Source organism: Artemia franciscana, chromosome 3 (genome assembly GCF_032884065.1).
Source record: "Artemia franciscana chromosome 3, ASM3288406v1, whole genome shotgun sequence".
NCBI lineage: Eukaryota > Metazoa > Arthropoda > Branchiopoda > Anostraca > Artemiidae > Artemia > Artemia franciscana.
Window position 1 is genome coordinate 34,791,314 of NC_088865.1, and position 25,428 is coordinate 34,816,741.

General features: G+C 34.8%; 1 protein-coding gene across 2 annotated transcripts in view; it reads right to left on the minus strand.

The window, feature by feature from the left end:
• Window positions 1-25,428, minus strand: part of LOC136025214 (DNA repair protein RAD50-like) — a 117,436-nt gene that overhangs the window by 35,788 nt on the left and 56,220 nt on the right. For both annotated transcript variants that reach the window (XM_065701029.1, XM_065701030.1), the window contains 5 exons: window positions 21,370-21,490; window positions 12,601-12,689; window positions 10,479-10,613; window positions 7,363-7,548; window positions 6,348-6,525 (listed from right to left, as the gene is read on the minus strand). In XM_065701029.1, the coding sequence (XP_065557101.1) occupies window positions 6,348-6,525; window positions 7,363-7,548; window positions 10,479-10,613; window positions 12,601-12,689; window positions 21,370-21,490 (709 nt within the window). The remainder of the gene's footprint in view (window positions 1-6,347; window positions 6,526-7,362; window positions 7,549-10,478; window positions 10,614-12,600; window positions 12,690-21,369; window positions 21,491-25,428) is intronic.

A 25,428-nucleotide genomic window follows, 5' to 3' on the forward strand; every position in this document is an offset into this window, starting at 1 on the left:
GCTTTCTCATAATTTTGATCGAATGATTTTGAGAAAAACAGAGGGGGGACGAAGCCTAGTTGCCCTCCGATTTTTTGGTTAATTAAAAAGGCAACTAGAACTTTTAATTTTTTACAAATCTTTTTATTGGTAAAAGATTTACGTAACTTATAAATTTGCTTACGTAAAGAACTTTTGTATTCTCATGTTTTTATTACATATATGAGGGGATTCGCCCCATCGTCAGTACCTCGCTCTTTACACTAAAGCTTAAATTTTACCCCTGAATCACAAAAGCCGTAGAATAAGTAGTTGAAATTACTAAAAATACTTTAGCGTAAAGAGCGAGGTGTTAGAAGGAGGTGATCCCCTCATATGGGTAATAATTTCTGTTTGTTTTAAGTTTTATTGCTGTTCCTTACTTCCAGCTGAAAAAGCTTTTTCACATTTACTTTTTAATTGTTTTTTTTTTTAAATAATGCTAGTAAATCCTGCTCTCCCTTCATGGAAATTTTCTTCTCCCATTACAAATTCTCGAAGGAAAGTTCCCCCAGCATATCCCCCTCTTCTCAACCCCTCCCCCAAACCAAAAAAAATCCTCCTGAAAACGCCTGTATACTTCCCAATAACCATTACTATATGTAAGCACAGGTCAAAGTTTGTAACTTGTTGCCCCTCCCACGGGGACAGTGGGGGAGTAAGTCGTCCCCAAAGACATAGTTATAAGGTTTTTCGACTACGCTGAATAAAATGGCTATCTCAGAATCTTGATCCGTTGACTTTGAGAAAATAATTAGCGTGGGAGGGGGCCTAGGTGCCCTCCAATTTTTTTGGTCACTTAAAAAGGGCACTAGAACTATTCATTTCCGTTAGAATGAGCCCTCTTGCAACATTCTAGGACAACTGGATCGATACGATCACCCCTGGGAAAAAGAAAAAAAAAAAAAAAAAAAAAAAAACAAATAAACACGCATCCGTGATCTGCCTTCTGGCAAAAAATGCAAAATTCCACATTTTTGTAGATAGGAGCTCGAAACTTCTACATTAGGGTTCTCTGATACGCTGAATCTGATGGTGTGATTTTCGTTAAGATTCTATGACTTTTAGGGGGCGTTTCCCCCTATTTTCTAAAATAACGCAAATTTTCTCAGGCTCGTGAATTTTGATGGGTAAGACTAAACTTGATGAAACTTATATATTTAAAACCAGCATTAAAATGCGATTCTTTTGATGTAGCTATTGGTATCAAAAATCCATTTTTTAGAGTTTTTGTTACTATTGAGCCGGGTCGCTCCTTACTACAGTTCGTTACCACGAACTGTTTGATACTTTATTTCAGAAGAAACCAAATTAATACGTATTTAAACCGTAGTGGTAAACGATCTCATTGAAATACTATCTATTTAAAGTTAAGGTCTCTTGATGTGGGCGTTTTAGGCTTTTGGGCACATTCGAAGAGTTGAAAGAAAAAATTTATTTCATTGTCCCCTGCAGCTTCAACTACAACATATTACATATGAATTTAATATATTTCGTTTAACCTTATGAATTGAGCCCAACAACTTTCATCATTAAAATAGCAGAAAACTAAATTAAAAAAGACACTCAGACTATTAACAAATGAACTAACATCATGTTTTTACAATCCTAATCTGTCTTGGCTTTGGACTATCTGTCTTGGCTTTTTCTATAATTGGCCATGGCTTGGTGCCCCCAACTATTCAATTTAATTAATTTGAATTAAAATCGAATAGTTGTGGGCATAGAGCCATGGCTGATTGCAGAAAAAGCCAAGACAGATAGTCTGATAAGGCTCGTTCAGCCAAAGCATCCTAGCAGATTCCGAGTCTTACATAATACAATACTGTAAGGGAATTTCCACAACCAATTGTGTGCAGTTCATTATCGTGCAGTATATGTAAATGGACACAGTGTCATTATTACCTGTTTGTTTTTGTAAAAGGTTCAGGTTTAATTATTTTTCTACCTTACATTCATAATGCAATACTATGCAAATAACTGGAAGAGAGACAAGCTCATTTTGCACAGATAAATAAGAAAAAATAAACGGATTTTCAGTCAAAATGAAATACTTGACAAACAAAATAAATAAAAATAACAATAAGCACAAGGTTAAACCAAATGAACAAAACAGCTCGCTCCTTTTTTTTGGATTCCTCTTTTTGTACTACAATTTTCTGCATTTTTTTTGCTAAATTTTAATGATCACTAAAGCCCTAGAATGTGCTTTGTCTATCTCATTAATGTACCGCGGAATAATAATACAGTCATCTAGAGTACCAGAACGTTTTTTCTGCAAGATCTTATTCAGAAAAGGCACTTTTCCATAGAATGAACACTAAATCAATTTTGCGCTAAAGTTAGTCATACACATCAGCCGAGACGATAGTATTGGCGAAACATAGTCAGTATGTGACTTCTTTTTCAGAATACATCAGACTACATAAGTCAGATTTCAGTTTACTTTAGATTTTGACAGTATGCTACAATAGACTCTTTTAATAATAATTGCAAATTATTAACAAAAAGTACTCTATTTAGACGCAGATCATATAACAACATAATTTTTAGCAAGCGTGACGTTTTTTGCATGGCAGCAAAGTCCCTCTAGTTTTCTATATCAGCGCAAAAGATAAGAGCAACCGCTTATTTTCAGATTTCCAAAATGCAAAAAGTATGGCAGAGTCTAGCAATGGATTGACGGACTAGGGGGTGCAGCAATGGCAGAGAGTGTAGCTGGAAAGAACTGTTTAGAGATAAGAAAGAGCATTGAAAACAATTTTAGAACGGATCTTAAGAGATCTATTCTCACCCCCCAGAAACTTCCAACTGAAAGAGAGAAAGAGAGTAAGAGAGAAGGAAAGATACTAAGAGAGAAAAAAAGAGAGAGAGAAATAAAAGGAGTGAGTGACTTTAGTGATCTAGTGAAGCATTAAGCAAAATTCATTTATAAACGGTAAATATAAGTTTTGCAAATTAAAGGCAGTAAGGCAAAATTACGCTTTATTTGGGACTATCAATGAGCAGAAAATACACTTAAACATCATGTTGTTTCAAAAGAGGAAGAAAAAGGGACCAAGGCCTAGAAAATCACAGAGGAAGTGGAGGACGGAGGTTGAAAATTTCGCTGCTCCAAAACACAACAGTTAGAGAATCTAATCTTTGAATAAACTTTATCTAGCATTTAAAAGTTAGAAAAAAAATATCCCAGAAAAGAAAAACAACATCATTCCAGAAGGCAGGCAAGCTTCATCACCCCACTATCCAAAATTGACACTTATTTCTTTCTTCTATAGTAACTTAACTGTCAAATTTTTGTACACAACTGCTAAACTCCTTAGCTATTTAGACGCTTGTAAATAAGGTAAATTTTCCTTATTAAAGCTATTGCTAAGGAGACAGTCATAATTTTTACTTTCTTCTGTAAAAAAAAAAAAAAAAAAAAAAAAAAAAAAAAAAAAAAAAAAAAAAAAAATCAGGGATAAATTAATGGATAGTGAAGTGTGAAACTGTGTAAACAAACCAATATTATTAGATAATATTCTGTATTCAAGGAAAACATATGCAAATATAATCCACATGTATACAATTATGTTTCAAGATAGTCCTCTATTAGCAATGTTTACTGTTAAAAGAATGAATTTCAAGCTAGTAGAGGGACAATTCCACTAGCATATATTATAATAGTTTCAATGTATCCAAAAAAGGTACGCAGACAATTATAAAAGGTAATAGAAAGCTGTTGTTCAACAATAACAATATTAATAAGCTCCGGATATTCTGAAGTATCCAAATTTATGCTATAAGCATGTTGAAAGTCATGCCTACCTGCTGCTGTAAAAATCATCTTTTTCTTACTACTCATTCAAATTATCAAAATACAATTTAAAAGAAAGAGATTTTGCTTCTTCGAACCAGGAATAGAATTTACTACAAAACTGATTATCAATGAGGAAACAGTCGAAGCTAATTTTATTCCTCATTGGAAAAGAAAAAGAAGAGCCTAGTAGCTAACAAGGACTCAAAATTAACAAAGTAAATAAAAAAGTAGATTTTTACCACTGTTTCCAGAACAAAGATTCAAAATTAAAAAAATGAATAAAAAAGTAAATTTGTACCACTGTTTCCAGAACATGACGGTTTAAACAAGGACGTACTAGATCTAGCTTCTAGTCACCAAATGATTAGGATCTTATTTTTATCTTTTTGTTTGTTTTTGTAATTAGGTCTTATTTCTCATAAATACACCCAAAACGTCAAGTATCTTCTTTAGTATCAGTCAATTACGTGAGATAAGGGTGTTTTGCTGGAGCAGCTGTTAAAGTTAAAAGATGGCAAGAATACAAATCACTACTAAAGAACACTTACGAAATATGGTAATTACCGAAATGTTTGTAAGGAATACTAACACTAAGAGGCCACACTAATGAAAAAACTTAGAAAATCGTACTTTTCAGGTTTGAATATACTAACTAAGGATAAAACTGAAGGACAAAAAGGTTTTTATTTCGATAATAACTCTGGTACTTGAGGGTAAATTAGTGTCAAACCCTTCCCAAGAAGGGAATATTTTTACTTCACTAAAAGTTAAATATTATGCAATAGAATTTGACAACCGCTTATGGAATCTTAATCCTAGTAAAATTTGCTCTAACACATAGGCTCTAAAATATTTCATTAACTAATGTACCTATAAAAATGACTAATCTTCAAAACTGTAGAATAACTCGCTAATTATTAAATATTATTACGCCAAAGGTGTAAAAGCAGCTAATAAGCCCAGCTAGCCCAGGGAGAGTTATCAAACCCCTTTAATCTTCAGCTTTATAGATTGTGAACAAGCGTTGGATTTAGCCGATAGAAGAGCTTTGACGAAGGTCCTATCCTTGTATAGTATACCAGATAAATACATTAGAAGATTAGTGCTATGTACGGAGGATAACATTACCGTGATTAAGATAGGAAAAGAGGTCAGTAGCTGGTTTCGTATTGAATCAGGAGTTGAGCAAAGTTGGGTTTTATCCCCTTTTATATGGATCATTTTGATGGACTTTGTCGTAAGGAGCACAACAAAGGCAGTGGGAGAGAATGGAATATAATGGGAAAGTAAAAATCTCCTAGACTCAGATTATGTTAATAATTCGATTGTCTTAAATGAAAAGTTACCGACATTAAACATTCTTTGGAAGTTTTCAGAGTTAAGGGCACAAGAATAGGTTTGAAAATTAATGTTAAGAATTCAAAGTAGCTTGGACCGGGAATAAGCGAAGTTGACGAAGTGATGCTGTATAACGAGAAGATTGATAAATTGAATAGCTCCAATATAATGGTTACTGTTATTAGTAAAGATGCTGAATGCAATGAAAGTGGTAAAAGTAGAATACCATAGGCCCGGGATGATTTTCAGATCTTAAAAATTGGAAGAATATGAAGATAAGCCTGCAAACCAAGATTAGAATATTAGAAGCTACAGTGTTGACGGTGGTCAAGTATGGTTCTGAACGTGGGCACTCCAATAGACCGAGGAGGTTTTGTCCGATGTTTTTTAGAGGCATTGTCTATAGATTACTTTGGTTACCCGTCTGACTGACCACATTTGAAACATTAACCCGCAAAAATATGGTTCTATCCCATTTCTAAGGATATAATGAGAGAGAGGGCTAGGACAAGTTTTGCGGATGAAGGATGAAAAATTCCCAAAGTTCGGCCTGTTTAACCAATCATCTAGGGCCAAATAAAAAGCAGATCATCCCCGAATGGGCTAGACAGAGGTCGTAAGGAAGGATTTATTACAAATTGGAGCTTCTTGCGAGAGTGTAAATAGGGAGGCTTTGAATAGATTGTGATGGAGTCGGAACCTGCGTAGCTGAGTTGGCCCCAGGCGACTTGGTGCTGTAGTAAGTTATTATTGGTAGTAGTAATGGTATAGTTTAGGTAACTGTCCTATTTTGTCTCAAGACTTGGGGGACCAAGTTGAAGCTTCCAGGGACACTTTTGGTAGAGGTGGGGGTGAGAGAGAAAGAGAGGGTCTGCAAGACGATTTTTTTGACGGGCGTGGAGAATTTTTGTTTTTCCTTGATCCTCAAAAGAGCACATGCTGAGGTCTTTTCCTATTTTTTTTTATGCCTGTCGTAAAACAGCCTTCGCGGCAGATTAAAGCACAAATAAACTTTTTTCTTGAAATATGAGTTAAAAATACCGCATTAGAAAATAAATAATCATACATAAAGATAGTGAGAATATAAATAAATAAAACAAAAGTATAATAAGTAAGTCTAACTTGACACTGCACTTAATAAATGAAGTCGGAATTTTCTTCTGACTTTAGATCCTACAAGATGACATACCGATTTTGGCCAGACCAAACTTGCTTTTTTCTTTATCTAGTGCAGCTGATGACTTCTTTATTTCATCGATAAACTGACAGAATGCCACCACCTCTCCTTGTATGTTTTTGGCACTGGCTTCTTGTGTTTTAGCAAATGATGTGGAATCTTCTTTTTCTTCAATGGTGGATGTCAATGTCTAGGAAACAGGAACAAATTAAATAGATAGGCATTAGACAAGTTCATGGCCTTAGTTTGATTTCTTAAAAAGAAGAAAAAATAGGACAGTGGAGAGGTGAATTATAGGTAGAGGGAACAAGTTCCTCAACAAGACCTCACTTGCGCGAGGAAAGAAACGCAAAAAAAGGCAGGAATCAGGAATATAATTCCTAAAGGTATAAACAAAATTATATACAAAAAGCGGGCAACTATAACAAATATAGATAAGTAAATAAAACTCTAACTTTCATCCAATCACTAAAAAAGAAAAAAAAAAAATTGTCGGGTTTGTCACTATCTTTGAAAAAAAAATAAATTGTCACAACCCTTGTGAAGAATGAAGATACCCTGTGAAAATTGAAATATCTGGGTATAGAAGCATGTCCAGTGGGCTGGTAAGAGTTTGCTGGATTGGTCTCTTCCCCTTCCCCTTTTCCCATCCAAATATATATAAAAAAAAGAAAACGCACTTTTAGGCTATTTGGAAATTTTCACCTAAGAACGGAAAAGGTCATCTTTAATTGTAGTCTTGATTATGAGATTCACTATATCGTGCATAACATGGCAACCGAAAGGCAAAAAAATAATTACTCATTTTAACTCAATTACAACTTCACAATACTCAAAATATCATAAAAAGTGAAAAGTTCCGAAATTAAATTTTAAAGAAACCAATCTTATAACTAAAGAAGCGTTTAACTGCACACTATAGAAGTTTTAACACTCTTTCATAATTTTTATTTTATTACTTCTGGTAAGGTGCTGTTAAAATAGAAGAACATGCAACGGAAACAGAAAAAAAAAATCGTCTACTAACTTTGATTTCTGCCTCAACATTTTCCAATTTCGTCTTCAGTTCACGCAATTCCGTCCCTTCGATTTCTTTGATTTTTTCAACAGCCGGACGAAGAGTGAGCAATTTTGCCTGCTTCTCAGTATATTCCTCAATTTTCTTGCCAATCTTTTCAAGTTCTAATGGCACCTTACTAATTTTTGTTTTAAGCTAAAGAAAAGAAGAAAATTGGATGAAAAACTAAAAACAAAACAAATGTCAAATCAAAAAATCAAGAAACAAAATAAATTCATTCGCCAACGAAACTATATAACCTCTTTTACGAGTTTAACATCTCCCTTCAAATCTAACTTGTTCAGCCCAACTCTGAATGAAAAGCATCATTCAACCTGTTAAACCATGAGGCCAATCTGATCCAAAGAAAGCTAAAATTAAAAGCTAGTTGTTTGAGATTAACTGTTATTCCAGGGCCTTAATGGGTTTAAGTGGTACCATACTTTCGAAAGAAAAGGCAATGAACACAATAGTTTCGTCCCTTCCCCTCCCGATCCTCTCCGACCCAGTAAATGATGCAGTTTCAACCAAAATTTGGCTGATTAGTGTGCTGTTTAGCAGCATCTAAAGAAAAAAAAAAATTTGATTTCAGGTGTAGAAGAAAAAGTTCTTTCCAGCAACAACACCTAGATGGACTTGTCAGAGACATCTATCACAAGTTCAAAAGGTAAAAGAAACGCCTAGTGCTTCCATCTCAACTCCCACATATCTGAAGCAAGAAGTTTGGACCACGGACACTTAATCAAAAGAAAATTCAACCAAAGGAATGTTTGGTAAAAGTATAATAATATTGCATTATGCGTTTAAGCCATATATAAGAAAAGTTTAAGCAAACATACAAACAGGTAGCAAAACATGGATTCCGAACATGCCCTTGGTAGTAAACAAAGTTACTAGATTTACTAGACTAATTAAACTAAACCCAGATTTGAAAAATACATAAATTATGCATTAAGAAATTACGATACAACTAAGCAAAGTTTATAATTATATATATATACACTAAATGCCCCCCCCCCCCTGTAAAAGCGATCTCAGAACAAGCAAAAGCTTACTACATCCAAGTAGAACGTGAAAAAAACCTCTAATAAGGAGAGCCATACGAAGAACAAGCGTACAGTACCCTAGGTCCATTTGCTTTACGTTTCTAATGACATTTTCCAAATATTGGTATATAGTAATTCAGTAATTATAACTAATACGTGAATAGATATTAAGTATATTTAACTTAAAGTGATATCATACTCCAAGTACTGGTTTAGTTTTTCTGGTTCAGTTAAGAAATATACTTTTTCTTAGCTGATTCTACCAAATTTGGATATGCTGTTCAGATAAACAATCTTTGTGAATATTTATTCATTATTTTTCTGGAAAAAGAGGACAATTGCGTGCATTGTGGAGATACACATGAATTACCCAAAATGGACTTGAATTTACAACGGTACTTCATTTTATATATTTTGCCAAAGGAGCATAAAAAAAAAACACGATCTAGCATGTTAGCCTATAAAAACCTATAATTTACGCCTATGAGTCAATCAAGGCAGATATTTTTTTATAGTGAATTTGGCTGATATTAGAGGCTAAGTGAAAAATTTTTATTTGCAAACGGCAGGACCCAGCTCATCATTCTCCACAGGCTGGCACAGCAATAAACATGGCTTGTTGGCAAAAGCCTGGCCTTGAGATATCAATCATTCTAGAAGAAATTAGAATACAAGGCACCCAGATTGAGATGCATTAAAAATGAGGCTTAGGCAACTTTCCGTAGGTATTTTTGGGAGTATTTGAAAAAAAAACAAACAAAAACAACAACAAAAAAAAAACAAAAAAAAAATCCAAAGATAAGTCTCTTAGGCAGAGCATTTGTGCTTCAGCTGTCTAGGAACACACATAGTGTCCGATAAACTTATTTGGGAAAACAAAACTGTTGCACTATTTCTAATCAGAATCCTGCCAATAAATAAGAAAGAGCTGAAAAATCATGCACAGAAATGTGGTTCATTCTCAAAATAATACCTGATTCGGTCGAGGTTTTACAAGATTAAAAAATGAAATTACTCAAAACGATTGAACCCCAAAAAAGATTTTTCAAAAAGGGAAAATAAAGCAATGTACTTGAGTTTTTGGTCAAAGGCGAACTGAACTATAATACAAATCCTATTTTGCTAACTTCATACATAGGGGCTAGATCACCCTTTTAAATTATTATTTTATATTAGTTGTAAATGAGTGTCATTTTATACAATGTTTTTGACAAAGTAGATATTTTTATGATAGTAAGAAATCTTCACATTAGGGTCGACAAGGCCAAAGGATTCGATTTAACATTTATGAATTGATCCCGCAAGTTAAAAAGAAGAGAAAAAAGGTAACTGTTTTTCAGAGCAAATGGTATTTTCATCGAAATCAGTTTTGCTAACTCAATTCATTAGGAGAATCCATGGAAGGTAACAATGACACAAGGGTCATCTCAACTCTCATTATAGGTCATATACACTTTCCAACAACATGTTCTATTCTCTTGTAGGAGAAAGGGAGCCTCTCCTCCTCTAGTAAAGAAATTATTACAGTAAAAATTAAGCTAATAAAAAAATATTTAAATTTTTGAAAAATAGTAGAATAGGATTTTTAAATATAATAGAAAGGATTAATAGAATTTTTTTTTAAGTTGAAAAAATTAGATTGTTCAGAGAATTTTAGTAAAGAGGATTAATTATTTGATATATAAAAGATTCAGTAATTCTTAGTTCAATAGTCATTAATATTTATAGACTGACGATGCAACGGAAGACGTGCTTGCAGGAGTTAAGATGAGAATCATCGTTTTGTTCGCTATTCTGATAAGGACATTTTGGAAAAAAAAGATACTCCCATTCCTATTTAAAAAAAAAAGAAAAGAAAAAGCACCATCAGATTTCAAACCTATCCTATTTTTCATCGTTTACCTTTCCCTTCATCATTGTCATATGTATTCTTCTACGTATCAGGAGGGGAATTAAAAAATGGTCAGATTGGCCCATTATAAGCCAGAGTAACCTCTCAATTACGTACCGTATCAAACTAGCTCAATATGAGTCACTCACCTCTTGTATTAAATCATCCACAAGGTTATCCTCAGGAAATCCTCGGTGACACAAAGGGCAGCATTTTTTTTGCTTCAATTTTTTAATGAAATCCGTGTAATGAATGTTCAAGCTATCATTTATTCCTTTTTGATCCTAAAAAAATTAGCAAACAAAATGAACAAATAGACAAAACAAAGCAGGACCGAACCTCCATTGAATATTATCTACATTTAGAGGAATCAGTACTAGAGTGCACCTAGTCAGGATAAAAAAAAAACCTTTCAAGATATAGATTTTGAATCAAATCGTTTATGATACCCCGCTGCATCTCGATTTGAAAAACAGAAAAAAAAGAATAATATAAAAATAAGTAAATTGTTAAGGTTGAGAGCGAAACAAAAGTTTCTTTCTTAAAAAAAAGCTTTTCCCCACTATTTTCATTATAAGTTTTTCAATATTTTTTCCTTTTCCTTTTTTATGAGGCGCGGGGGAGATTCAGTTGCCATAACAAATATATTACTTACATTTGCAAATAGTTCTTAAAGACAACTAAACAGTATTAAACCAATCAGCATCGGTAAATACAATAAAGGTCAATAAGAATCAGCACAACAAACCTGAATGGATCTAGTACACTATTTCTCACGATTAAATTACTGATACGCGTACAACGAAAACTTCTGCACAGTCTCAGAGAGTATGTCAATTATAGATTAATTTATTCACGCTTTAACAAATGTTGGCTTTCAGGCATATTGGGGAATTAGCATATCATTGTAAATGAGAGAAAAAAAAGACTTGGTTGACTTAATATTAGAACCTCATTAATGTATATTAGCAATCGCTCCGTAGAACACCAGAATTTCACAAGAAAATCGCCATATTTACATCTTATTGAATGTCAGCTTACCGCATTAAACAAGAATAAAACGTTTAGGGATGTCAGCTGCAAGGGCAGGATGGTCCTTACTTTCGCCCTATCTGTGGAGACAGAGGTGACACTGTGGGGCACATGATGGGTGACTGTGAACAATTGGGTGAGTTACGAAATGAAGTATACGGAGAATGTAGGTTAGGTGAAATATGGGTGGTAAATATAGTGAGTGATGAGTGTTTTGTTAGCCTTGAAAGGTAAGGACAATTTCTTAGGGTGGCAATTGTGTAATTTTGTAATTTGTGTAATACTTTTATTTATCTAGTATGAAATTAACTAGAATTGAACTTTTTATTTTTTATTATCAAGACTATAGGGCTTTAGAGCAATAAAATTATTATTATTATAGTATTTCTGACCACATGAAATTAAAAATTCAAATGAGTATTCATGAAGTAGTCTTTTAAATTTACCACCACCATTTATATAGTTCAGATGTTTAGTTTATTTGAATGAACAAAATGCGATTTATGTAACTTTACATTTGTTTCCTCCATTTATTGTCATAGCTTTAATTGTTTTTTATTCGCTAATGTACTGATATTTGAAATTATAATGAAGAACCTAGATCTTTTATAGTAAAAAAAGAGGAAGAAACATTAAAATTAAGAATTAATGCACAAACAAATGTAGAATAAGCTGACACAAAAGATTCTTCTACACTCCAGCTACTCAGTGAAACAAGACACATTTTTTTTCTTCGAGGTAACCAAAACAACAGTAGGCTATTATTATTTTTTTTCGTTTCTAAAAGATAAATATAAAAAATGAAAAACCATAAAATAAAACAAAACCTAAGAAAACTAAAAACCATAAAATGAAAAACCTAGATCTTTTGTAGTAAAAAAATAGGAAGAAATATTAAAATTAAGAGTTAATGCAGAAAGAAATGTAGAATAAGCTTACACAACAAATTCCTCTACACTCCAGCTACTCAGTGAAACAAGACACGTTTTTTTCTTCGAGCTAACCAAAACAACAGTAGGTTGTTATTATTCTGTCTCGTCTCTAAAAGATAAATATAAAAATAATGTCTTTAATAAGAAATTATTCAGAAAATGTGTGTAAGAATGAAGCCCATGCCTTTGTTATCAAAAGATATGAGTAAGGCCCGGTTTAATAGACGATATAAAGTCAAACTAGATAAACAGAGAAGAGATATATATCACCTATATGTATGGGAGGGACAAATTCTACAAAGCTTACCTGTTGGATAGACAATTCTTCTTTGACTTTAGTTAATTCCTTTTCTAGTCTATCAACACTGGTGACTTCATTGACTTTTTGTTTGAGTTCTATAATGAAAATGCGAAAAATCATATTTCTGTAACGTAAAACGTCAAAAATGCAAGTTGAATATTTTTAGGTCTTGTTTTTCAGTTCATCTACTCCAAGGAAATTTTTTGTCTGTCCCTTACGTTACAGAACTTTTATTTGAGGTTTCAAAATAAGATAAAAAATAAGTTTTGCATCTTATTTGACTAACTGAAGATATACTAATTGAAGATATGAATTGACTGTCAAGATTTCATAAAAAAAGAGTCAAAATATTTGATGGTAGATGACAAAATCTAAAAGGGAAAAACTTCTTCATATTTTGAGATCATTACAAACATGCTCTTGAACGAGGGTGCAACTTTGCATTATTTTCCAGCATAAAGGAGAAATAATCCAACAGTCGTGATAACAGACTATGCCTCGACTCAATAGTAACCTAAACTAAAAAACTAGAGCTAAGAGCTCATATGGCACTTGTGACGAAGTCGGAAGAGCCAAGAGCCAAGAGCTCATATGTTATGAGCTCTAGCGAAATTCTAAGAATCAACAGATTACTTTAAAAGGAAAATCAGAGGCTTAATTCCGGTCGTGATTTCAAATAAGAGCTCTGTGTCACGAGGTCCTTCTAAATATCAAAATTCATTAAGATCCGATCAACCAGTCCTAAGTTAAAAATACCTCAATTTTTCTAATTTTTCCTCTCCCTTCAGCCCCCCAGATGGTCGAATCGGGAAAGCGACTTTATCAAGTCAATCTGTGCAGCTTCCTGACACGACTACCAATTTTCATCGTCCTAGCACGTCCAGAAGCACCAAACTCGCCAAAGCACTGAACCCCTTCCCCCAACTCCCCCAAAGAGAGCGAATCCAGTCCGGTTACGTCAATCACGTATCTAGACATTTATGAGCATTTTCCAAGATCTCCAGTTTCCTCCTCCAACTCCCCATAATGTCAAAAGATCTGGTCGGGATTTGAAATAAGAGCTCTGAGACATGAGTTCCTTCTAAATATAAAATTTTATTAAGATCTGGTCACCCGTTCTTAAGTTAAAAATACCTCATTTTTTTCTGATTTTTCCAAATTAACAACCCCCAGCTCCTCCAAAGAGAACGGATCCGTTCCAATGATGTCAATAATGTATAACTTGTGCTTATTCTTCCCATCAAGCTTCATCCAGATCTCTCAACTCTAAGGGTTTTCCAAGATTTCCATTTTCCAAGATTTCTGTTCCCCCCTCCAGCCCTCTATGTCCCCGGATCAGATTTGAATTGAAAATGGAGCATCTGAGACATAAGATTCTTCTATACATCAAGTTTCATTAAGATCCGATCACCCATTCGCAAGATACCTCGATTTTCTCGTTTTCCAAGAATTCCGGTTCCCCCCTCCAGCTCCCTTCAATGTCACCGGATCTGGTCGAGATTTAAAATTAGAGTTCTAAAGCACAAGATCCTTCTAGATGTCAAATTACATTAAGATCCGATCACCCTTTCGTAAGTTACAAATACCTCATTTTTTTTTATAATTTTTCTGAATTACCCCCCCCCCCCAACTCCATCAAAGAGAGCGGATGTGGCCTGGTTATGTCGGTCACCTTTCTTGGAATTGTGCTTATTCTTTCCACAAAGTTTCATCCTAATCTCTCCGCTTTAAGCGTTTTCCAAGCTTTCCGGTCCCCCCTAATGACATTGGATCCGGTCGGGATTTAAAATAAGAGATCTGAGTTCGAGGTCCTTATAAATATGAAATTTCATTAAGATACGATCACTCTTTCGTAAATCAAAAATACCTCATTTTTTCTAATTTTTTAGAATTAACCCTCCCCCCAACTCCCCCAAAGAGAGCAGATCCGTTCCAGTTATGTTAATCTCGTATCTAGGACTCGTGCTTATTTTTCCCACCAAGTTCCATCCCGATCTCTCCACTCTAAGCGTTTTCCAAGATTATAGGTTCCCCCCCCCAACTTCTCCTTCACCGGATCCGGATTTCAAATAAGAGCTCTGAGACACGATACCCTTCTAAAAATCAAATTTCATTAAGATCCGGTCACTCCTTCGTAAGTTAAAAATACATCATTTTTTTAATTTTTCAGAATTAACCCTCCTCCCCCAACTCCCCCAAAGAGAGCAGATCCGTTCCGGTTATTTCAATCACGTATCTAGGACCTATGATTACCTTTACCACCAAGTTTCATCCCGATCACTCCACTCTAAGCGTTTTCCAAGATTTTAGGTTCCCCCCAACTCCCTCCAATGTCACCGGATCCAGTCGGGATTTAAAAAAAGAGCCCTGAGACACGATATACTTCTAAAAATCAAATTTCATTAAGATCCGATCACTCCTTCGTAAGTTAGAAATACCTCATTTTTTTCAGAATTAACATTAGTCGGGATTTAAAATAAGAGCTCTGAAACACAATATTCTTCCAAACTTCAAATTTCATTAAGATCCGATCACTCCTTCGTAAGTTAAAAATACCTCATTTTTCTAATTTTAAGATTCAACCCCCCCCCCACTTCCCAAAAAGAGCAGATCCGTTCCTGTTATGTCAGTCACGTATCTAGGACTTCTGCTTATTTTTCCCACCGAGTTTCATCCGGATCCCTCCATTCTAAGCGTTTTCCAAGATTTTAGGTCCCCCAAACTCTCCCAATGTCATCGGATCTGATCGGGATTTAAAATAAGAGCTTTGAGACACGATACCCTTCCAAACACCAAATTTCATTAAGATCCCATCACCCGTTCGTAAGTGAAAAATACTTCATTTTTTCTATTTTTTCGAATTAACCAACCCACCCCCCAGATGGTCAAATTGCGAAAACGACTATTTCGAATTTAATCTGGAATGGTCCCTGATACGCCTGCCAAATTTCATCGTCCTAGCTTATCTGGAATTGCTTAAAGTAGCAAAATCGGGATAGACAGACCGACAGACAGACAGACCGACAGAATTTGCGATCGCTATATGTCACTTGGTTAATACCAAGTGCTATAAAAAACTGAATTTTGGTATGGATAGATACACCATTGGATTGATTATGCTGATTCAAAATATATAAAATCCATTAAGTTTAGCGTTACTCATTAGAAACTGCGAGCCTGAGAAAATTTGCCCAATTTTTGGAAAAGGAAGAACCCCTCCCCCCCAAAAAAGCAAAGGAATTATAATGAAAAATACACCACCAGATTGAGCGTATTCAGAAACCTATCGTGTAGATTTCAAGCTCCCATCTGCAAAGATGTGGAGTTTTGTATTTTTTACTCGAAAAAATATCACCTTTGCGTGTTAATATTTTTTCCAGGGATGATTGTAGGAATCGATCCTAGAAAATCGGGAGAAGGCTCTTCCAAACGGAAATTAAAACTTTTAGTGCCTTTTTTAGGTGACCAGAAAGACTAGAGGGCAAATAGCCATCCTCCCGTGCCACATTTTTCCAAAAAGTCTTCCTATCAAAAATTTTGGAACAACCTTTTTTTTTCAACAGAGTTGAAAGATCCAATAACTACACTTTTGTGGATAACATGAGCCCTACAGCCTTCGGGAAAGGTCTGCAGGCAATGAAACTTGCTCAATGTTTATGTATAGTATTTGTTATTGGAAAGTATACATACTTTCCAGGAAAGTATATATACAGGTGGGATGGAAGGTGAATTTTCTGCTGGGAGATTTTCCATAGAAAAATTCTCTGTGGAGAGAGAAGTTTCCGGGGGATGAACTTTCCAGGGGAAATTTTAAACTAGGGGAATTTACTAGAATTCCTATACCAAATTCTTTTTATTAATCTTAGTTTCTCTTTGCCGAGTAAATTTTACATGCTTTGCATTCTCAGGATCTTTCCAAGGAGGAGGAGGATTTTCCATGGGAGACATTCTTTGTAAGGGAAATTTCCTGCGGTACCAACTTTCTACTGAGGGAGGGAAGAAGAATTTTCGGGAAAAAATTCCCAGAGGAAGGGATTCCCAGCATGGTTTGAAAACTAATCAGAAATTACGGTCTTTATCAAATAGTGTGCTAAGAAGAACTTTTTCAGTTGGAATCATCAGCAAAAAATAACCTGGGAAGAGATTTAAGCGAAACTGGAATTGTCCTGAGGGAATTTTCCTGGTGGAGGGTATTTTACGTGGGAGGAACTTTCTATGGGGTGAAGGAATTTTCCATGGAGGGGGAGCCAGATATTCCGGCATTATTAAAAAACGATCAGAAAGTGAATATGAAAAACAAGTTTTTCAACTGAAAGTAAGGAACAAAATTAAAACTTAAAACGAATATAAATTATTCTGTATATTTGAAGAGTTGCCCCCTCCTCAATACTTCACCCTTTATGCTAAAGTTTGACTTTTTGTGCCAATTTTTCAAGAGTAAACCCTGTAACACAATGACCGTTCAACTAAAACAATACGAAACTATTTTAAAACCACTAAAAAAATTTGGCGCGAGGAGCGAGGTATTGAGGAGGGGAACCCCCCCTCGTATACGGAATAATATCTATTTGTTTTAAGTTATAATATTGCTCCTTACTTTCAGTTGAAAAACTTATTATTTTCTATTTAACACAAAAAAACATACTGATGTAGTTTGAGGAATGCAGGGTTTCCGCTGTCACAGAAGATACAATAAAAAGAAGGATAAGATATGTAGGCCAAATGATAAATTAAATGAGCAAAATATAGTCAAATTTGATATTTTTTTTTCTAGAGTAGGGGATTCAATTTGGAAATTTCAGACTCATCCCTTCCCTTCGATACCATCTGATCAAGCATTCAAAATTTCCTTAGATCAAGAGGTTCATCCTTGGAATTCCGACACGATCTGGCCACTCTTTGTCTGTTATACAGGTTTTACATCTTTCAGCCCCGTTATTACCATATTTAACTTTTTACGAAACTCAATCCTACATCGACTCGTCCTTAACGTAAATTAGGATTGACATCCAGTCCACTTGAGGGTACACAAATTGAATCTACAATTTCGACCGAAGCTCTACTTGAATGAAAATTCTTTTTTATTTGAGAAAAAGACGATGTACGATCAGGAGAACCTATCGGAAGATAACTGTGTTTTAGTACAGTGCAGATCCTTGTGCAGCTACTCTTCGACAGATCTAACAGCGAGGCCTGACACACGTTAGCAAGTTAGTCTAAACGCAGTGGAAAAACGTCTGAGCAACAGTAAATACAAGGGATGACTGGCAAGTCTTTTTAAATGTCCAGGATGCCTCAGGCAACACTGGAGGAACTAAGGGCTAAAGCCCAACACCTGACTTGATTGGTTCTAACATAACATCAGGTTTCTAATCACACAAATTTTTATTGACTCAAACAGAACTCTCGGTCCAATAACTTCCGATCGGTATTTTATTCTTAGTTGTTAATTCAGTAAAAAACGTGTATGTGAGTTTTTACGTGGACATAAGATGATTCTTGAAATTCTGACTTCACCACGGGGATCTGATCACGGTGGTAATTGAAATTCCATATTCTTTCCGCGCGGTATATTTTTCTAATTCTTAATTATTGATATGTAAACATTCAGAGAGAGCATTTGAACGGAGCAATTGCCTCCGTTCGACTAAAATGTTCTAAAACACCGTGGCAACGAATAGTTAGCTACGTAAAACCTTTATTTTTCGCTAGGCTTTCTGCCCAGAATTACTTCGCTCTTGGTCCTCACAAGAAGAATTTGAAGAGATGGAATTATTTCCCCATTAAACAGCTTGGATGGGCTCTTAGATCTTTGCATAAACTATTGACTTTTAGACGAGGATACTAAATTTGGATTTAGTGTGGTTGGCACCTGGCTTGGGGATACTTTGCCCGAGGGGCACAGGTTCGATACCTGGCGTTATTTAGTTTAGGAAGGGGGTAATTGGCATGACCGTAAGCTTAGCCAAAGTTGACCTAGCTCTAAAAGGGTCCCTAAAAAATCTAGGGAAGGTAAGCAGGAAGGGTGTACAAAAGTAAAGGATGGCTGTCCCCGAGCCCACACATACCACTTCTTAGCTGAAGGGCTAGGAAATGGAGATCAGCACCGCTGGTTTGGATCTTGAGGGTCTAGTGCCATCATACTATACTACACTTACTAAATTAAAATTTCTAAACAAGGGTACTACGTTGGATTATCAGGGTGTTATACCGGTAAATATACATTGAGCCCCCTCCCGCCATAACTAGGACTCTCATGAGTTATTACTCTTTCCATATTTATTTTATCATACAATTAGTTTCCCTAAAATAAGCATTGGAATGATCATTCAAGAATAAAAAAATTATGTCCCTATATGTTGCATCATCCGAAGGAATAGCAATTTCATGTTTAAGCTCCTCCCTCCTCTCAAATAAAAAAATTAAATTAAAATAAGCTATTAAAACCATCCATTTTACATTTATTCCTTTATTACAGAATGTGAAAACAGCGACACAACTGAATAACAACCCAATTGCAAAACGATCGATATTATGTCTCTATGATTTTCAAAAAAAAAAAAAAATGCTTTAAGTTTAACAATAAAATTAGATATTTTTTTCATTTTTTTTTTATAATTGAAAGATGTTAAGAAAAAAGAAGTTCTTGAATAATGTCTAAGAAATGATAGTCCCATACCGTCTCTCCCCCGCAGTTCCTACATTTCCTATGCTCAGCATAATCCTAAACATACTAAATCTGAGAATTTTATTAACAATTATTGACAATTTTAATATACAAGAAGATGAAAACTAAAAAAAAAAAAAGCTCAATTTGCATTTGGGCATTAAAAAAAAAGAAAAAAAGCCTAAGGTATCTTTTGCAGTTGAGGACGTTACATTAAAATCATTAAAAGACATAGACAATTTACATGAAGTACAAAAAATAGAAAAATTAAAAAGGAAGTAGTTATTTCTAAGAAATAGTGACCCCTAATCACCTCTTACCTAAGGTACATACCTGCCATGCACCCTGCAGAATATTCAAGGTACAACATTAGGAGAATTTTATTAGTATTTAATGAGAATATTGGTACAACATGAAAATAAAAACAATTTGAAAAAACTTGAAAAAAAAGAAATTCTAAGCTATCCTTTGCAGTAAAAAGTACAGTAAAAAGAATGGCAAATCTAATGTAAATCGTTTTGAAAGACAATGACAACTATTCTTGAAGATAGTTCAAACAAAAAAATAAGATAAATAAAAATAGAGTAGTTCTTTAATAATGCCTAAGGAATAATAAATCTGAATCATATCTCTGCTGTAGTACGTGCATACTCTAAACAATTTCCATGGCATGAAAATCTGGGAATTTTAATAGCCTTTATTAAGAGCATTAAAATAAAAAGATGGTGAAAGGTGAAGGTTGTAATATAAGGTGTTATCGACATATACCTCAAAGGGATTATTATCCCTCTGATAAAAGATAGCCATAGAATTCTTCGAACATATTTAAAGAATAGAACAATGTCATGACAAAATAATAAACATACCGACAAAAAACGTTTATTTGTGGGAGCTATAGTCCCTATGAGGAATTTGATTTTGTCCGGTACATTATAGCAATGAATATTACTAAAATGGTATCAAAGAAGTAGTTCTACAGAGACTGGAAAATTCTGGGGTAAAAACTATAAAAACACCTCACTGATTTTTGGATGTCATCAATTTTTATTACCAGACAATTATCCTCTCTTTTTTTTTGTATAAATATGCTTTTCCCCTGTCAATTATTGTTTAAATGCCTTAAATATGTTGAATCAATAAAGCTGTTGAAATAGATTGGTTTATTGCATTAAAATTCTACTTGAGCATTTCGTATGTATGGATTCCAAGGATATTTTCTCCTGAATGTTGGTGAATTGAGTGACAAAAGCTCATAGAGAGTTACTTTTACCTTATTGGGTCATGTCCCTTTGGCTGCAAAAGGGGACAATACTATGATTCGCTTATGTGTTTTTAGTTAGTTTAGGTTGGGATTTTGCCCTTATTTGTTTGTCCGATAAATAAAAGTATACATTATGAGTGATTATTCCTTAACCCGAGTTAGAGTGGGGAGGGTGGTCAGAGCTAAGGATGTCAGCTTGGTTTAAAATATTTCCAAGAGAGAGGGGAGACATCGTAGCAGTGGTTCTGTTTTGCAAATGTGTGGTCCGACCAATATTGGCTAAAAGCATTGGCCTTTGGAAAGATGTTGATTCTAGGCAAGTTCTTAGTTTCCTATCTCCAATGCAGTCTAGCATTAGCCTTTTTTGAAGTTTAATATTGAAGCAAAACTAGTACAATTGGCAAAACTAGTGTAGTAATACTTGGTTGATCTCAGTTTCTAAGAAAAAAAAAGTAAGTATTGTGTTAAAGAAAAAAGAAAGAATAAAAGACGAGAACTTACTTCTTAAGTCATTTTCTTTTCCAGCCAACTGCTTTTCAAGCATTTCTCTTTCTTTTTTCAAACCTGATAGTTATCGCGAGGCAGATTGAATCTCCTTTTCTATATCCTGTATTCTAAGAAAAAAAAAAACGCGTCAGGACGCGATCCTGACACATTCTAAATACGGGCAATATGTAAAACCAGAGCACAAGTAATATACCTTATTGGATAGTGAACCATGCTAAAACCTGCAGAAGGATTAATTACTGCTTGTTTGTGTCAAAATAGTTTGTTTCTATAATTAAACCTTATTAAATATTAAGTATTGTGTTAAAGAAAAAAGAAAGAATAAAAGACGAGAACTTACTTCTTAAGTCATTTTCTTTTCCAGCCAACTGCTTTTCAAGCATTTCTCTTTCTTTTTTCAAACCTGATAGTTTTCGCGAGGCAGATTGAATCTCCTTTTCTATATCCTGTATTTCAGAACCCTAGAAGCCATTTGAAACAAGATATAATGTATAAAACATTGCTAACCAGAAAACATCACTATAAAGATAGAAAAAATTTAGGAAAGAAGGATTTTAGCAGAAGCATTTAGTCAAATATTTGAGAATGCTGATTCTTGATGTCAAAAATAAAGCAGTGGTTTTTTATGAGTCAGATCAAAAAGTAAGCGAAAGTGACAAGAGAGGAGACATGGATTCGTCCTTCAGAGAGAGAGAGAGAGAGAGAGAGAGGAAAAAAAACCATTAAAGCTCTTTCATAAAACTATTTTAATATCATTTTATGACGAAATATCATTAAGTGGGCGGCAGATGTCCGAAATAAGCATCGGCATTGTGTCTGTTCTTCAGAAAAACAGAGACAGAAAAAACAGATTAAAAAAAAAAGAAAAAAAGAAAAAAAAAAGAAAGAACAGAAACAGCTCCATTTTCTACTTTCTGTTCTGTTTTTTTTTGGGGGGGGGAGGGAAACAGAAACAGCTGTATTTATAAGAAAAAAGCCGTTTTAACAGCTGTTTTTTAAGCTTCCTCTTTTTTAACATATTACTCCCTGTCATCTATACTGGGCGAGTTATACGCTGTAATTCCCAAGCTTGCATAAACAAACAACCTTGAAACCATTCTAAAACCACTAATCCATTTTAATTTTAATCAACTACATGCGCATACAATACGACCCCATCTGCAGAAGCGATTATAAAACCTATTAGAGGACCTGAGCATAGCACGATTTCGTTTTTGCCGCCTCAAGATGTCGTACAAAAAAGTATGAAATAAAAGGAACACAGTTTTGAATGAAATGAAAAACAAGTTTTTTTTTTTTTAACTGAAAGTAAGGAGCGACAATAAAACTTAAAACGAACAGAAATTATTCTGTCTATGAAAGGGGCTGTCCCCTCCTCAATGCCTCGCTCTTTACGCTAAAGTTTTTTATTACTTTAAAGAGTAGAGTTGTGACAAAGAGGCAGCCTTTAGCGTACAGAGTAGGGCGTATAGGAGAGGACAGCCCCTTTCATAGACGGAATAATTTCTGTTCGTTTTAAGTTATGTCGCTCCTTACTTTCAATTAAAAAAAACTTGTTTCTTTTATTTAATTTCTGAATGTTTTTTAACTGATGCAGGCTCAAATTTGGCTCACCGCACATGAACAATCAAAACAGAATTTGCATATTAATTTTGGCAAAAGTTTCCCCCCGTGTAACATTCCCGCTGGAAAGTTCACCTCCAGAAACTATCTCCCCAATGTGAAAATATCCCCGTATAAAACCAAAATTATTTATTATATGTATGAAGGGGCTGTCCCCTCCTCAACACCTCGGTCCTCACACTAAAGTTTAACTTTTATCCCAGTTCTTTAAGAATGACTACTGAAACATAAAGGTCGTTTGAATAGAATATTAACAAGCTTTCTTAAAAAAAAAAAAAAAAAAACAGAAAAAATTTAGCGTTGAAAATAATTTAAACTATATGCTGAATATTGAAATGTTCCAAGAAGAAGTGTAAAATAATATTAACTATTCTTAAGTAGCACATTGCTTAAAAAAAAATCATCTGATGAAAAAACGAAAAAATTAATTTTTAAATAATGCCGAGAAATCCGGCTCCCTCCTCCACGGAAAATTCCTTCCCATCGCGGAAAATCCCTCCATGCAATGTTCTTCCCACATAAAATTTCTTGCGGGCGATTCTGACAGAAATTTATTTTCTTAGCCCACTTTCATTTGAAAAAGACTTTAATTTCATATTGTTTTTAAAATCACGCCAGAAATCCCCTCTCCGTGGAAAATTTTCCTCACAAATACCCACCGCCCCCTAGTAGAAAGGTGCTCTCACAGAAGATACCCTCTGGGGAATTTATCCCGTGGAAAACTCTTCCGTGGAAAATCCCCCACCTACGAGAAGATACTCTAGACAATTCCAACCCGGTGAATATTTCCCCCGGACAATTCCCTTTAATATTCACATGTAAAATTGAGTCGGCAAAGAGAAAGGAAGACAAATAAAAAGAACTTTGCATAGGAATCTTGGCAAATTAACCCAGTGAAAAATTTCCCTTGGAAAGTTCACCCACGGGAACTTCCCTCCTCACGGAAAATTATCCCCGTAGAAAATCCCCCCAGCAAAAAATTCTCCTCCCTCCCTGGATAATGTTTGCTAACTTTCCAATAAGAACTGCTATACGTAAGCAATGGGCAAACTTTCTGACTTACAAACCTTTTCCCAGGGGCTGTGGGGGGTTATATTATCCTCAAATACACAGTTACTGGGTTTTACAACTATGCTGAACAAAATGGCAATCTTGGTCGACTCTTAGGAAAAAAGGTGGGTGAGAGGGGGACCGCTTGCCCTCCAATCTTTTTGGTCACTTACAAAAGGTACTAGAGCTTTTAATTTCCTTTCGAAGGAGCCCTTTCTCGATATTCTAGGACTATTGGTTCGATGCGATCACCCGTGAAAAAAAAAAAAACAACAACTTATAAACACGCACCCGTGATCTTTCTTCTGGTAAAAAACACAAAAAATACAAAATTCCACATTTTAGCAGATGGAAGCTTCATACTTCTACATCAGAATTCTCGGATACACTGAATCTGATGGTGTGATTTTCATTAAGATTCCTTGAATTTTAGCGGGCATCTCTCTCCTTTTTTCGAAAATCGGGCAAATTTTCTCAGGGTCGTAGCACTAAACTTAATGAATCTTATTTATTTAGAATCAACATAAGAAGTCGATTCTTTTTATAGATCTATTGATGTCCAAATTCCACTTTTTAAAGTTTCGGTTACTATTGAGCCGCACTGCTCCTTACTTACAGTTCGTTACCACAAACTGTACGCACAACCGCTTTGAATAAAATGGAAAACAAACTGAAGTTCAAACTTTAAACTTGTCACTTCGAAACATTCTTGTTTCGAACGTTCAATTAGTTGTTCTTACACATTGGATTGCTTGAATTATCCACGCTAAAATACAAATTTCTTTTGTTTTTGGGGTCGGGACAGTAACCTCTGGTAGGGGGTTTTCGACCATGGTGATTTTAATCATGTACTTTTTACTTCGATGCAATCCCATTTTCGAGAAGTTTCGGGCTTTATTTTTCCAAAATCAGGGAGATTTGTTTTTGTGTTAATACTAACACTGACGTTTAATAGAGGTTAATTATTAACATTGTTAATAATTATTAGCATTGCTGAATCAGCATCAAATAGTTACTATAGGCCTCTTTACTAAATTGCAGCTACTGAAGCAATCTTGGTGTCTACAATTCGCTGAATTCGAACACTGATATATCATTAGAGCCACTTTTTCTACTGACTTGCACTATAAAGCCCTTTCCACTTCCTTGCAAACTGCCACACCTTACTTATTTTGTTCTAAGATCTAAGGTAACAGTACTGCAAGCTTCTGGCTCTGTTTTGGACCAGCTTTAAAGTTAATATCGAACTATAGACTCTCAATCTCTGGAGCATGTCTTGTAGTTAAACTAGAGCTCCTTTTTGACTGAAAAAGCAATAGTTACAAGAGCTAGCTAAATAAAAGAGTAAAAACTATGTCTCTAGTGCTGCCTATAGATCAGATGTAGTTCCAGCCCACTCATCACATGCCCTTACTTCATCCAACTTCTCAGGGTCATCCATATCAGACGCGATATTAGCAATATCCTCATTTATTACATCGGGTAGATTATTTTCGTCTGCATCAATCTCTTGCTCTCTACTTGAGCCTTCTTCCGGGTCATCATCATTGTCATCAGATTCACATGCAACAACTTACTCTACATTAATTTCTCCCCAGCACTTGAGAGCATTGGTTACACATAGGTCAAGGAGGTGACCAAAGCATAAGATATTTCAATCCCCCCAACGTAGTAGGCTTTAACGATAACGTTAGCGCAAGCACTTGGTTTAACGAAAAACAGAAAA